General features: G+C 52.5%; 1 protein-coding gene across 1 annotated transcript; it reads left to right on the forward strand.

The window, feature by feature from the left end:
• Positions 1 to 3,575: 3,575 nt before the first annotated feature.
• On the forward strand, positions 3,576 to 9,256 carry SPATA19 (spermatogenesis associated 19). Its single transcript, XM_036862140.1, has 7 exons — positions 3,576 to 3,730; positions 3,894 to 3,950; positions 4,443 to 4,535; positions 4,711 to 4,802; positions 7,464 to 7,541; positions 7,827 to 7,902; positions 9,091 to 9,256. Exons 1-6 carry the CDS (start codon positions 3,653 to 3,655, stop codon positions 7,891 to 7,893), a joined length of 465 nt encoding a protein of 154 aa, XP_036718035.1. The 5' UTR covers positions 3,576 to 3,652; the 3' UTR covers positions 7,894 to 7,902; positions 9,091 to 9,256.
• Positions 9,257 to 15,778: the final 6,522 nt, after the last annotated feature.

Genomic DNA, 15,778 nt, shown 5'->3' on the forward strand with positions numbered 1-15,778 from the left:
GCAAAACTTGACAATTCTGATCCTAAAATTCAGGTGGAAATGCAAGGAACTCACAATAGCCAAAATAATCTTAAAAAAGAGAACAAAGTTGGAGACTCACACTTCTCAATGTCATAACATACTAGAAAGCTATAGTAATCAAGACAGTGTGGCATTGACATAAGGATAGATACATATATCAATGGAAAGGAATTGACCGTCCAGAAACAAACCCTTACATTTATAGTTAATTAATTTTTGACAAGGGTACCAACACAGTTTAATGGAGAAAGTACTTCTTTTCAACGAATGGTGCTAGGACAACTGGATTCCACATGCAAAAGAATGAGATTGGACCCCCACCTCACACTGTATATAACTGAAAATAGACCAAAGACGTAAATGTAAAAGCTACAGCTATTAAACTATTAGAAGAAACAAAGGAATAAATCTTCATGACCATGGGCTAGGCAACAGTTCCTTAGTTATGGCACCAAAAGCACAAGCAACAAAAGTAAAAATAGATAAACTGGACTTCATCATTTTGTGTGATAAATGATGACTTTATTGATCACTTTGTTCTTCAAATGATATCAAGAAAGTGAAAAGACAGCCCATAGAATAGGAGAAAATATTTGCTAAGCATGTATCTGGCAAGACACTTGTACACAGAATATATAAGGAACTCTTACAACTCAACAATAAAAGACAATTAAGTCAATTGTAAAATGGCAAAGGATTTGAATATACATTTCTCCAAAGAAGATACACAAATGGCCGATAAGCCCATGAAAAGATGCATGGCATCATTAATCATTAGAGAAATACAAATCAAAACCACAATGGGATACTACTTCATAGTCGCTAGAATGTCTCGTATCAGAGTGACAGATGCTAACAATGTTGGCAAAGATGTGGAGAAATTGGAACTCTCATGTCTTTATGGAGGGAATGTGAAATGATGCTGCCATTTAGGAAAGATTTTGACAGTTCCTCAAAAACAGAGTCACCATGTATTAGCTCCAGTGCATAATGCCAGTAATCACTTAAGTAAGTGAAACGTAAACTATTCCTGATTAGCATTGTAACCCCAGTCATCTGTCTAAACTTCAAAAGAGTGACAGTAACAAGTGTTGGCAGAAACATGCAGTAACTATTACAGGCAGTAGTTGGTACAACCGCCTTGCAGTACTCTTTTTTTTTTTTTTAACATTTTGTGAGAATTTGTTTTTATTTTTATTCTTTAAATATTTTGTTTATTTATTTGGTTGCACCGGGTCTTAGTTGCAGCAGGTGGGCTCCTTAGTTGCGGCTCGCGGGCTCCTTAGTTGCGGCAGGCGGGCTCCTTAGTTGTGGCGTGTGAACTCTTAGTTGCGGCATGCATGTGGGATCTAGTTCCTTGACGAGGGATCGAACCTGGACCCTCTGTATTGGGAGTGCGGAGTCTTATCCATTGCGCCACCAGGGAAGTCCCCAGTGCTCTTTGTTATATACTAGTACCAAATATATGTAAAGCCTATGACCTAGCAACTCTGCTCTTTGTTATGTATATGTACAGAAGGTTTAGTGCTTATGTCAAGGAAAAGATAGGTAAAAGAATGTTCGTAGCAGCATTACTTTAAAAAGCGTCAAACTAGATATAACACAAATGTCCATCAGTTGTAAATTTGATAGATAATTTGTGTTATGGTAATACAGTGGGATACTAGGCAAAACAGTTATGGTGATAGATGTCAAAATGTCGGTCCCCTTGTGGGTCTGGGGGCCTGTTGGGGTGCTGGAAATGTTCTATATTTTGATCTGGGTGGTGGTTAAACATGTGTATGTGTGTGCGTGTGTGTATATAAACACACATATGTGTGTGTGCACGTGTGTGCACACATGCTTAAAATTTTTTTCTGAGCTGTGAATGTATTTATATATTTTACTGTATGCATTTCATAACATAGTAATAAAATGTGAGAATAGATTTATGTATGTGTTTCATTTTGGAAACATAAACACAGATGCACAGCCTAGAAACTTATGAAAATCCTTCTGAAGAACAAAGTTGAAGAGACGGAAGGAGATGGAACTTCCCTGAGTTTGTCTTTTCATGTAGTTTTAAATTTTGAATAACATTGATGTTTTAAGTATTCAAACAATAAAATTACATCAGTAAGGATGGAAACAGTTTTTAGGAGATAGTAGCAGAAACAGAGGTGTTGATGAGTAATTTCATCTGCTGGTTTACAGCTTCCAGTCTCCCTTGGCATTGGTTTGGGGTCATATGACTAATACTGGCCAAAAAGCTTTAAGAAGAAGCCTTTGGGCTGGAACAGAAGAGGTGATTTTATTCCTCCATGTGTTCCCTTCCTTTGCTTGGCAGTCACAGAGGTCACATCCTGACAGCATGGAGCCAGAGGACGGATTCATCCCTGTATCTCTAAGTCACCACATGGAGCACAGCTACCCTGAACTTGTGTTTTGAGAGTGAGAGTGAGTCTCAGCTTTCATTTGGGGACTTGTTTGTTGCCTTGGCATAGCCTAGAGAAGATGTAAAGTTGAGATGATTTGTTGAGAGTGAGGAGATATAGTGGCTATTTTAGGGAAGTTGGGGAGAGTGAGATAAAGGTTTTCTATACTCTTCAGAAGAATCAGAATAGAACATTTATAGACTATTAGAGCTGGAAGAAAACTGGAGACATTATTCTTTTCTTTTCATTTTGAAGACAAAGAAACTAGGACCAGAGGGACTAATGATTTGGTCAACATCACATAACAAGTTAGTGGTGGAGACAGGATTACAACCCTCATTTCTGAGACCTTGAGAACAGTCTCAGGGTTAGGCTACAACTACTTTTGAGAGCAGCTAAACATTTGCTTTAGGATATTGTGAACTTCACTTCCCTGGTGAAGGTTCTAGATGGGAATAGCAGCTATCTGAGCCCCTGTCAATTGTTTGCCCCCAACTGTGAAGTCACAACAGAATCCCCCTTTCATTTCCACTTAACTGTCCTTCCACCTAGGCAGTCCACCATGGGTGACTTGGGAAAATCAGGAAATATGCTTCACAAGAAATGGCACTTGCACTTTTTACCCTTTACCTCTTATTGTTTGGATTATTTTTTGTGATTTGAATTACTTGTGTAAACAAAGTAGACACAAAAGTAAAATGTCCTTGTTGAGAGTTTTGTTCCTCCATCTTTGATGTTTTCTGGGTGGACAGGCCCCTTCTCCCCATTTGTAAGAGGAAGAATAAGAAAAGCTGTGGCATGGTTTGAACGAATGTCTAGAGGGCCCAGGTTATTTTGTTACAAATTTATTCTTTTGACTATAAAATCTCTTCCTGCTTAGCAGTGCTCAAGAGTGGGTGACCAGCCATAAGCCTCCCCTGCCCTCCAAAATTTCTGTCTTTGATTCAGTAACTTACCCCTTGTATCTTCCTCAGGCTCATATCCTGACTGCCCACCTCCATTTCTGAGCTGTGGCCATCACTAATGTGGACACTTCCTCACCTTTCTTTTCTACCTCCACTCTGACCCTGGGGATTAAAGGAGGTCATTGTCACATCATCATTGGCCAGCCAATCAGGTGGGCACCTCCCTCCGAGGACCTCCTTGTGCCAGAGGAGTTCTCAGCCTGCTTCAGTGGAAGGAGGGAGCCACGAAGGAGGCCTGGCATAAGTCCAAAGATGATAATTACAACATGGCTTGTGTACATTCTCGCCCGGAAAGGTGCCGGGTTCCCCTTCCCACCGAAAGTCAGTTCGGTGAGTGGGGCTGGAGGTGGCCAGGTGGAAAGTGTGTCAGGTGTCGCTTCCCCTCTGAGCCCTGCTGCACTTCCGGAGGGAAGCTCTCACACTGCTAGCTGTGGGCCATGGAGGAGGGGCTGGGTCTGTATTCTGAGGGCATCGGCTTACCGCTGTGTTGCAGGACGTGGAAGTTGTGGAGAGCGAGGCTGTGTCTGTAGTACAGCACTGGTTGAAAAAGGTGAGTGAGAGTCCTCTGGGACTCGGGGTACCACAGATTGTAGAGAGCTGGCCTCAGTGGGTGCAGGGAGCTGGACGTCCCTCCCCCTGCACCCAGGAAACCCAAGCTCATTGCCCACCAGCCTGCCTAGAGCCGTGTCTGATCCACCACATGTCCGGAAGGACCCGGGCTGTCCCCTCGCCAGAGACGGGCTGGCGTCACCACCAGCCCCACCCTGCTTCTCAGGCACACGGGCGGGGAGGGGGTTTCAGATGTGTGGCCCCGCTGCAGGGTGTCTCAGGAGGACCTTGGGCCCATGACTTACTGAGTCCCTGGAATTCCACAGGAAGGTAGCAGTAGACAAGCTAATTGCAGGAACTGTGCGATATAGCGTGTTTGTGTGGGCACGCATGTGTGTGTTGTGATGGGGAAGAAGAAAAGGGAAAAGGAAGAGGAGGGAGAATTGGGGCCAGATAGAGTGACACTTTCTGAGGGAAATTGCTTGCCTTTCAGACTGAAGAAGAGGCTTCCCAGGACATAAAGGAGAAGATGTCCACCAACTGCCCTCCCACGCATGGCCAAGATGTACATGTGACCAGAGACGTGGTAATGGAACCTTTGAGTTGCCCATCCGGGGGGGGGGGAGGGAAGGGGAAGAGGGAGGCGGGTCCTACCACAAAGGGTCCTGGGCAAGTGGGCAGAGCTTGTCCAGGCTGGGCTCCACCCTGGCCGTGGAGTCCTTGCTGGGCAGTAACCACTGGACTCCACCCGGATTTCCTAGGTGAAGCACCACCTCTCAAAGTCTGATTTGTTAACAAACCAGAGTCAGGAGGTCCTGGAGGAAAGAACAAGAATCCAGTTCATAAGATGGAGGTAAAGCATCTCATCTGCCCCGAGCTAGGCACACTGTGGGGAGGGGGAAGCAGGGAAGGCACAAGCCCCCCTCTTCGGGATTACTGGCCAACCCAAACCCACGGCTCTCCTTCTCTAGAGACGTCGACTCCTTTGACTGAGTTTTTCAGCCTTACTTTGGGGTCTTTTTTTTTTTTTGTCTGCGTTAAGTCTTCGTTGCGGTGTGCGGGCTTCTCATTGCTCATTGCGGTGGCTTCTCTTGTTGCAGAGCACGGGCTCTAGGCGTGGAGGCTTCAGTAGTTGTGGCGCCCAGGCTCAGTAGTTGCGGCTCGCGGGCTCTAGAGCACAGGCTCAGTAGTTGTGGCACATGGGTTCAGTTGCTCCACGGCATGTGGGATCTTCCCAGACCAGGGCTCGAACCCGCGCCGCCAGGGAAGCCCTTACTTTGGGGTCTTAAGGGAATATTTTTGCTATCTTGAAATCCCAGCTCATTGCTAAATTTTAAAATGACTAGAGGGGTTGGAAAACTGGGCTTGCTTACCATTTCTTAAGTGCTTCTGAATAAATTTCAGATTTCTGTTGTTTTTGCACTTGATTTGTTCAGAAGTGGCTGCACTTTAAAGAGATAAAAGAAAATAAGCTCGTAAAGTGCAAAAGCCAAAGCCCTCGTCTTGGGCGGAGGTGAGAGGAGGTTTCTCGGCCCCGAGCCTAGAATTCTGTGCTCCACAGTAGCTGCTTTGTCAGCCCCAGCCTGCACAGACCATCTACACCGCCTCTCCTGGCTCTGAAGGGCAAGGCTCCAGGCAGGGGAGCTGGGCCTGGAACCTGGCTCACTGCCTCAGCACACGCTTCCCTGCCTCCTTCTGGGATGCATGTTCACTTGGGCCTCTTTTCCCAGTAGAGTCATTGTGGGATTCCGCTGGGCTTCCCCCCCGCTGTGAAGGAGCCCTCTCTCATCTCTGGACTTGGCTTCCTTCCTGTGTCCCCATCGCCAGCTTTGCTCTCTCCTATCAAGGAAGATATGTTTCTCAAGAAATGTGTTTTTGCTTCAGGATGTACAGTTTTCCTGTGTTTACCCCTTCCAGTGGCATTAGCATTTTAAAAGAGGATTCAAATGCTCAAGAATTGCATAAGAGGAATGGTCTAATTTGAAGCCTCCCTGGGAAAGGTTTTTTTTGGACGGGAAGCCGGCCAAGGTCGCCCAAATCATGAACATTGGTGACTGTCCCTCGTCCACCGCCCTGCCTGTGGGAGGCTTGTCCTCCCCCAGCCTGGCCACGCCACCAGCTCCAGCTGTTGCAGTTTCTTAAGGGGTTTGGATAATACGAACATCACCCTCTGGTATTTTTTAGAGCTTGGCTGTGTAGCGTAAGTAGGTTAAAGCTTTGGAGACATGGGACAGAAATCAGTCAATTATCTACATACAAGTTTTCCACTCTGGATATTCTGTGGAGATTTTAAACCGATAAACTCAGCCTGGTTCTCCCTCCGATCCACTGATTTTGGTATCCTCCTATTAGTTTCATGAAGTACGTAGTCAGGGTTGCATATCCCTTTATTAAGCACCACTGAATGCTCATTTATATGGTAGATGTGTACTGGCCACCTGATGTTTGCTAGGGCCTCTGGAAGAGAGAATAACATAAACCAAGTTCCCCATTTGAAAGGATACAAGTGACCTGGGTGGAGAAGCATGTGAGCCCTGAAGGACATGTTGGGGACACCACTAGGAGGGCACAGTAGGGGGCCGGGCTGCACAGGTTCTCGGCTTTGCTGCCTAGGCTTCAGAAGGGTTCCTAGCAGGACGTTCACCTGGGCTGACCCGTGTCTGGGCAGGGACTGGACACACAGGAGCCCGAGCCAGGTGGGGCCTTCCACACGGGCAGGAGCCTGGCACCTCGGCCAACCCCGTCCAGCCTCTGTGTCCCCTTCTTCTCGGAGGCGTCCCCCTGTCCCCTCAGGCCCTCTGTCCTTGCTTCTCTCTCTCTCTGGGCACTGACCAGCTCCATCTTCTATGAGCCACGTTCTGGAGCACGTTTGGGCTGCGGGTCCTCACAGGTGGTATCAAAACTAAATTCACAGGGAAAACCCCAGAGCACCTAGAGCAAGGCATTACCCAGAAGGCACTGTCAGGAATGGGGGGGTCCAGTGGGCAGGCTGCTTTTCCTGGAGTGGAGGGTTTGTGAGGGTTTGTTGGGGTGTGGAGTTGGGAAGGGCATGAAGTGGACTGTGGTGAGGAAGGCAAGTCCAGAAGAGTGAAATAAAACAAAAACAACAGCAGCAAAGAGGAGCCTGCAGCTTCTTTGTGACAGAATGTTCTAGAAGGATCTCTGAACCATAGTGACTGTGGCACAATGCTGATGAGAGAGAGCTGGTGACAAAGCTGGAGAGGAATTCAGACCCGCTCTGTAACTCTAGCAAAGGCGCGCAACTTCTCCGTCTCCTTGACTCTCCTTAGGACCATTTGCTACCTGCCCAGGATCGTTGGGGGGCTCAGGGGTACTTGGTTAGTAAAAAGAACGCTTTGTGTTACTGGTACAAGGAGGGTGAAGGTGCAGCTCAAAAGCTCATGGCGACAGGGTCAGAGCTATGGTCCCCCATGATTCCAACCCTGGAGGTTCCACAGTGACTGGTTAGTAGAGAAGGAACCCAGGAACCCCAACGTCTGATGGTGTTTTGCAGCCATACCCGTATCTTCCAAGTGCCGAGCGAGGTGAGAAATGATGCCATGCGAGAACGGATAGAGCAGGTGAGACGAAGGTAAGCGTTCGAGACGAGTTGATTTCGGTTCCTAACTGGGGGCAGGTGGGCGGACCGCTGCTGGCCTCTCCGTGGGTCTCCCTTAGCTCCAGCCCTGGGCCCGGCCAAGCCAGGGGCCCTTCTGGGCTGAGCGCCTCTCCCCAGGACTCAGGTCCTGGGCCCAGGCTCGGGCTGCTGCCCCAGCCGGCCCTGTGCGGCAGTCTGGGTCTGTCCTCTGGGGGGGGCGGCTCTGCCACCCTGTGGTCTCCCCCCTGCCTCTCCTCTCCTCTCCTCTGTCCCCTGCAGCATATGCCATCTTACGGATGAGGCATCTCAGGAGCTTCACAAGAGAAACTCCTACTCAGACTGCTGAGAGCAGCAGGTGAGAGGGCTGACAGGTGAGGGGCCGGGCCGCGAGGGCGGCCTCCCTGGGCGGGAGCCGGCACACTGGGTGGGGCTTGAGAATACCAGCGAGGGCCTGCACCTGGGCCCCTGGGGGTCGGGGGGCAGGCAGCTGCCGGAGGCTCCTGCCGCGCCTCTCAGATTTCCAGAAGGACTTGGAGTCAAGGTCAGATTTGCGTCTCTGACTCTTCACTGTGGGGTCGCAGACCGGTGCTTCTCAGTTGTCCACGGGCCCAGGGGTCTCGGGCTGTGCGGTCGAGGCTGCGATGGCACCTGCAGCTGAGTTGCTAGAGCTGCTGGGCGTAGCCGCTGCTGGTCTGCTGGCCCCTCTCTGAGTCACAGGGTCACACGGCACTGGGGTGGGAGCGAGGGCGCACAGGTTTTGGCCCAGCCCCCGATCAGGGCCGTGACCTTGGGTCGTGTGGCCTCTCGGCCTGCACGCGGTACCAGTGGTCACGGCAGTGGCTGTCTGTGCTGCTGTGGAAGGTGGCGTGCTGAGGCCAGGAGATGCCTCTCCAGGAGGCCTCTGTCCGGGAAAGGTTGCTGCACCCCTGCCACGCAGGAGGGACCATGCTGATTGTCGTGGCGGCTGGCGGGGGGGCCAGCAGCACGCTTAGAGGAGGGCCGTGGAGGTGTATGCTGGCATTTATTGAGCACTTGCTGTATGCCAGTTCTGCACAAGGCGCTTTGCCTAGGTTTCTCATCTGACCCAGATGACTGTAAGAGGAGGGTGTGGTGGTGCAGCTGTACTCACAGTAGAGATGAAGCCACCCTGGGGAGCAGATGCTGGCTTTCTTCCAGCTGCAGCGTGGGCGATTGCTTCATGCCCTGGTGCCTGTTTCCTGACTTTAGGACGTTGCTTTGTGGACCGTGGGGTCCAGCACGTGGCAAGCGCTGTGTCAGTGGTTTGCTAATGTCAGCAGGGACGAGGAGTCGGGGGTGCCTGCTGGCACCTCTGTGTTTGAAGGTGCAGAGCCAGGCTCCCGTACCAGCTCTGCCTGACACACCACCTCTCCTCCTCGTGGGTCTTCCCGCTCCTGCATCCTGCTCTGTGAATGTCGAGAGCAGCGGGCTTAAGGAGGCATTGCCAGCCCTGCCTGTCAGCCTTCGCACATTTCCGTGATGTGCCCCTGGGCATTTCCCTGCCTCCCAGGTTGATGCCCTTCAGGGTCGAGGAGCAGCCTGTGTTGGAAGGATGTCCACCCCACCTTGACCTGAGGAGTGACCACACCTGGGCAGAGAGAATCCAGTGGGTGAGCCCTTCCTTGTGACAGTGGCAGCACTGGAGTCTTCTTGCTGAACTGCTGATAAAGAGATGGACTGTTTAACCGCCATCCCGGCCTCTGGTGTGAGTGCTTTGCCATCGTTCATTCATTGGACCCTGAGCACCTCACGGGCTTGCCTCTGGGGACGCAGGCTCTCAGCCTTGCGGGGAGACAGCTGACAGGCCCCTACCATTGTGTGAAGCAGGCTGTGCTGGGGCTCCTGGGGTGTTAGGGGCAGGGCTGTGCTGGGGCAGGAGGACTTCCTGGGGGAGGTGTGGCGTGTCTGTTTCACTCAATTATTTTATGTTCATTTACTCCTCCTCTAGAGCACTTCCTTTCCTTATGTAGACCCATGTTTCTGACCTACATCCTTTTCCCTCCTGAAGAACTGTTAATATTTCTTGCAAGGCAGGTCTGCTGGCAACAGTTTCCTTTGTCTGAGAAAGTATTTCCATTTCATTCTGAAGGACAGCTTTGAAGAGTACAGAAGCCTAGGGTTTTTTGTCTTTTTTCCCCCCCCCCAACACTTTGAATATTTTGCTCCACTCTCTTCTTGCTGGCATGGTTTCTGAAGGGAAGTTGGATGTGTTTTTATCCTGCTCCTCTCTGGGTAAGGTCCCCCCACCCCAACTTTCAAGGTTTTTTTGTGTGTGTTTGATTTTTTGCAGTTTGAATATATGTTCAGGTGTAGATGTTTTGGTGTTTATCCTGCTTGGTGTTCTGAGCTTCCTGGATTTGTTGTTTGGGGTCTGTCATTAATTTTGGAAAATTCTCAACTATTATTACCTCAAATATTTTTCCTGTTCTTTTTGTTTCTTTCCTGGTGTTCCCATTACTCAAATGTTACACCTTTTGTAATTGTCCCCCAGTTCTTGCATATTCTCTTCCACTTCCTTTCATTCTTTTTTTTTTCTCTTTGCTTTTCCATTTGGAAAATTCCTATTGACATTTCTTAAACCCCACTGACTCTTTCCTTGTCCATGTCTAGTCTGCAGATGAGCCCATCAAAGGCATTCTTCATTTCTATTTCAGTGTTTCTTATTTCTGGTATTTCCTTCTGATTCTTTCTTGGGGTTCCCATCTCTCTACTTATGTTACCCATGTGTTCTTGCATGGTGTCCACCTTTTCCACTAGAGCCCTTAGCCTATTTATCAAGGTTGTTTTAAATTCCCAGTCTGGTAATTCCAACCTCTCTGCCATGTCCGAGTCTGGTTCTGATGCTTGCTCTGTCTCTTCAGAATGTATGTTTCACCTTTCATCATACCTTATAGTTTTTTGCTGAAAGCCAGGTAGGATGAATGAGATAGAGGAACTGAGGTAGGCAGGCCTTCAGTGTGAGGTTTTATACTTATCTGGTTAGGGGTCAGGCTGTGTTTACTCCTTCCAGCAGCTGTGGTGTCAGAGGCTAAAATTTCCTTTCATGTCCTTGCTTTTTGTCTTTGGGTTTCCCTAGAGATTTCCTCCTTAAATAGGGCCTGAAGCTTGCAGTTCTTTGAGGTGTAATCCCCTCTTACTTTACAGGAGCCCTGTTGATGTGGTGAGGTGTGAGGGGCAGGGAGGGGAGCATCCTGTAATCCTCTAACTTGGTCTTGGTCTCAGTTAACCTGTGCCCCTGGCCTGTGACCTTCACATGTGTTTCTCAGCTCTTCCCCCACTCCTACCTCAGGAGGGATGGGAAAGCGGGAGGGGGCTACAGTTGAATATTTTCCTTCCCTCGGCCAGGTAGGCTCTGGCAAAATAGTTTTCCTTGAGAGCAGGCCTTTGCTAAGGAAAACAGAATGCTAAGACATATTTCAAAATGGCTACTTCCCCCTCCTCTTGCTGGGAAATGGGGGTGGGGGAGGTTTCTCTGATCTTTCACTATGAGAACCTGGTGGGGCTCCTTAGGTCCTTCCTAGGACTGGCCTCCTGGACTCGTTAACTCCCAAGCCTGTCCACACTGAGTTACCAGTACTCCATCAGCTGTAGTTTAAGCCTGGCTCCCTGGCCCTGGTTCCTGGAGGTTCTGCTCTGGTACATTGTGAGTCTCTGTATCCACCTGTCTGTCTCTCCTGGTTTCAGGTCAGCGGTTTACCCCGTGACCTTAGTTCTCTGATGGATCTGGGAAGAGTTGTTGCTCTTCAGTTTATTCAGCTTTTTTTCTTATTGCGAGGATGGGTGAGGACTTCCAAGCTCTTCACACACAGACCAGAGACTGGAGATATCGTTCTCACGTTTATTGAGTGTCTAGTAGAATAACACCAGTGTTTGGTGACCTCTTACCACGTACCAGGGACTGTAAGCGCTTAACCCAAGCAGCCCTTTGGTGTAGATACTTCTGTTATTAGTGAGGAGGCCACGTAAGACCAAGAGGTGGTTACCTTGACCAGAGTCACTTTGTGATTGAGGAGTGATGGAGCCCAGCCTGGCCTTCTGGCTCCAGGCCTCCTTTCTCAGCCACTTTGTGTGTGGGCCCTGGGCTGGGCTGGGCTGGGCTGGGGAACATGCGGTAAACAAAACCCCCGTCCCTGTCCTGGTGGAACTTTTGGTTTGACAGGGGAGACGAGTTTTAGACTACATTAGTCACAATTTTCACAACTGCTATAAAGGAGAAGTACTATATATAATGGGAACTTGCCCTGATCAGAGAAGAGAACTGAATCATCACCTCATTTTGCAGATGAAGAACTGGAAGTTCAGAGAGGTTCAGTGGCTTTCCTGATGCCACACAGCCATTAGATGCATGGCCAGGATTGGAATGCAGGCTGTCTCAGGCCATACCTCTGTGCAGTACGCTGGGGTGAGGGGTCATTTTGGTGGACAATAGTGGTGGTGGTGGTGACCTTGGCCAGCCCGACACGGTGGAGGGGAGGGGGTGGAGGTAGGACGGGTCCTTAGCCACCTGCCCCGCTATACCTGGAGGTCCGGAATGCCTGCACTTGCTTCCCATCGCTGTCCCCTCCCAGCTTCCCTCTGCCTGGTCGTGTAGCCGGGGAGGGGAGCGAGAAGAGCGGCAGTAGGACTGGCCAGGCAGGGGCTCCAGGACAGGAGGAAAAGCAGCAAGGCTGCTCTGGCTGGACAGGAGCGGAGGAGAGGGGCACAGGGGAGGGAGCTGAGAGGGGCCCGGGCCGGGCCACGCGGGTGGGAAGCAGAGGTGGGAAGCTCAGGAGTGTTACCTGTGGAGCCGGGCTGCGGTGCAGGATGGGGGCGGGGGGCCCAGGAGGGGTCCCCAGGGAGCGAGGGGACGGGCTTGAGACAGGACGGAGGTGAGCTGGTGATGGTGGCACCTGCAGAGCGGGGAAGGAGGCACGTGGGGACAGCTGGCGACAGGGGTGCACTGCCCAGGAAGGGGTCTCGTGGGGTGGGCTCAGCTTGGTGGCTGCCCAGGAAGGGGTCTCGTGGGGTGGGCTCAGCTTGGGGCCTGAGGTGGCCTTGCAGGTGATGTCCAGCAGGTGGATGGACAGACAGGGCCGGGCTGGAGGGGTGGCCCCTGAGAGTGCCCGGGGCAGGACCAGGCTGACCTTTGCGGGCAGGGCTGCAGTCCAGACCTCGGCAGGAGGATGGAGGCAGGGAAGAGGTCCACGGGCCACTCTCTGCAGTCCCAGAAGCTCTGCCCTCCCGACCTCTCCTCACGCTCCTGGGGAGGCGCCAAGAGACGCTCAGCTGGCCAGGCCTCTCAGCCTCAGGCTCCTGGGTCACAGTTCCGTGAAGGGACAACACCTGCTCCACAGTCCAAACTGAGCGCCAGTTTTGCCGGACACCACCAGATGGTGCCATTTCCATGCAAAAACAGGTTTCCTGAAGGTGAAGCCTGTGTGCGCCGCAGGGTTTAGATTTTATCGCCACGTGGGAAGCGTGAGCAGGTGGGAGGCCTTTGAGCATCTTAGTTTAATGGTGACTACAGTTCACGTCCACATCCGTGAACTATGGTAGGGCCACAACTCAAATGAAGCGTCCTCAGCGTTCACATGCAGCCGCGAGCGGCTCCCCAGGCGAACATTCTGTTGCGTCCTCAGGGGCTCAGGGTGGTGGAAGGATGACAGGCACAGACATAACGCAGGGTTGTGTGAGCATAGACGGGAGAGCAGAGGAGGGAGTGGTCTCTGCTTGAGAGAAAGTGTGGACTTCCCTGCGAGGGGACATTTAGCAGAGGCTTCTCCAGGCTCTGGCAACGAGGAGGGGTCTTCTAGGCAGGGGACACCCCTACGGGAAGGTGTGGAGGACAGTTAGGGACGCGGGCCTGGCCCTGAATGTTTGGAAGGCAGGGTGTGGTGGAGATCATGGCAGGAGAGGAGGCGGGTACCCTACAGGTGTGTGCCAGAGAACCCTGTGGAACCTGCCAGGGTACCCGAGGAAAGGAGCCGACGTGCGTGCTGGCCGGGGGCGGGCGGCGTGCGCTCGGCTTCAGCTTCAGGCACCTGGAGGAGCAGGGGCGCTGTAGCCCCCGGGAAGGAAGGGAGACCGCAGTCCTGGGCCCGGCTGGAGGTGACAGTAAGGAGACGGCCGCCCTCACGCTCAAGCGCCTGGAGTGTGGGGAGCGAGGGACCCGCGTTGGTATTGTAGCCGCGGCTCCTCCAGACCCTGGGTGGAAATGAAATCATTAAGTGGCTCAGATGGAGTTTTGTTCTTTGCGTGATTAATCCCAGGAGGGGAGTTTGGGAACAAATATGCCTCCTCTACCTGTATTACAGGGGGACTGAGCCACGGTAAATTAAAAGAAAATCACTGGCAAATTTGGGACCCGTCAGCTGTGACCAAGCCATTTGTGTAGTTAAATGAAGCTGAAAGAGCTAATTAAGGCTTTATGGGTCATGGATCCTTCGGCGTTTTCAGACCCACGCACGGGCGAGTCAGGTTGGCCCCTCGGGTGGGTGAGGTTTGCCAGCTCCGCGGGCTCTGGAGGCCTGCCTCGGGGACCAGCTGGACCCGGGGACGCCCCACGCCCTGGGAGGGGCCTTCTCTGGGCCCGTGTGCCGACTGAGGAAAGGTACTTCCTCTGGCCTTGAGCTCCCTTGGGGTCTGGGGAGAGAGGCGCCCAGCTTGGCCTGCTCCAGGCGGGAGGGTGGTGTGGTGTCCTGTGTCCAGCAGAGGGTGCTGTTGCCCTGGTGTTGCCAGCTGCCGGTCCCTCGGTGGTGCCTCTGGCCACGCTGTCCACCACGTAGGGCTCACCGGCTCCCAGCACCTCCGTTAGCGCCCGCACTCAGCTCCTCCGCCCACTCGGGGCCCCTTGTTTGGGGAGCAGGCAGAGGACCTCAGGCCTTAGTTTTACGGGGGAGGAGGCCCCTTGCTCTGTTTGGCCGCAGGCAGAGGCAGGAGGAGGGCGGTCACCTTCCTAGCCCACAAAGCCCAGTCCCTGCCTGCACGCCACTCGGGGCTTCCAGGACCCCCTTCACGAGGGAGGGATGGGGGCTACGCAGGGCATTAGCAGCCAAAGGAAGGAGCGTCACTGCAAACAGTGCTGGGGCTTTGGAGTCCCTTTTCAGGGCCTAAGTCCTGTGTCCGCTTTGTGCGAAGCTGGTGGGCATCAGAATCCCACCACAGTGCCAGGGCACTTGTTAACGATGGAGATCGCTGAGCGCCACCCGACTCGTTTTACTGGGTGGCCTGGGGAGGGAGCCCAGGAACCTGCATTTTTATGAGGCCCACGCAGGTTGTTCTGAGACAGCTGTCCTCGGGCCCTTTGTTGGCAGAAGAGAACCTGGGGGCTCCTGGGTCAGCCTGGGAGGGCACGTGCTGCTCTCGTTGCTGCCTCCTCTGCCCGGTCTTCGGAAGCGTCTTCGGCCAATTAGCTCGTGACCACCCAGGGGCGTCCTGCTCTGCTTTGGTCCCAGAGTTAACAAAAGGGAGAGAAGCAGAGAGACAAGTCATGCAGAGCGTGGTTCCCGCGGGGCCCTCTTCAGCTCTAGTCCCTTCCACGCCCTCACTTTCCTGCCTGTCTCACCTTTCATCCCCCCCATCCAGGGCCCCTTAGGTTTCTAGTGCTTTCTGAGTTCTTCCTGGAGGGGGTTGTCTCTGCTTCCTGCAGGGGAGACGTCCAGCTGTCAGCCTGGGGTGTGTGCGTTTCTCTACGTGGGTCTCCTGCCATCAGGACCAGTGAGGCCTTGGGAAGCAAAGGGCGCACCCAGGTGCTTTCCTTGGGGCTGGCACTGTTTTGGCTGCCTTTTATGGGGCCATTGCCAGCTCTCGGGGAGGGGGGGGGGCAACAGCATTGAGTGTGTCCCTGCCCTGCCTTTGCTGGCTGTGTGGCCATGGCTGAGCCCTTTAGCTCCTCCAGCCGTGGGCTGTCCCCTCTGTCAGGTGCGAGTGTCCCTCTCAGGGTGGCGGTATCAGAGGTGGCAGAGCCAGCGCACAGTTTGTGCTGTCTGCTCTCCTGCCCCTCCCTGCCCTCCACTGCTCCAGAGTGCAGGAGTCCTCGGGCAAATCAGCCCGGGTGTCTACACCCGCTTCCCCGCACTGCTCTGGGGATGGGACTGTCGAACCGATGGCGGTCGCATTGTTGGAGCGGGGAAAGCAATTGTGATTTGATCGGTGCTTTCTCCCCCTCTCTGCGCCTGGCCAGGACCCTGGGGTCCAGCTGGTCTCGGGTCTTGGCTCTGAGGCCTGTTCTTTAT

This window comes from Balaenoptera musculus, chromosome 8 (genome assembly GCF_009873245.2).
Source record: "Balaenoptera musculus isolate JJ_BM4_2016_0621 chromosome 8, mBalMus1.pri.v3, whole genome shotgun sequence".
NCBI lineage: Eukaryota > Metazoa > Chordata > Mammalia > Artiodactyla > Balaenopteridae > Balaenoptera > Balaenoptera musculus.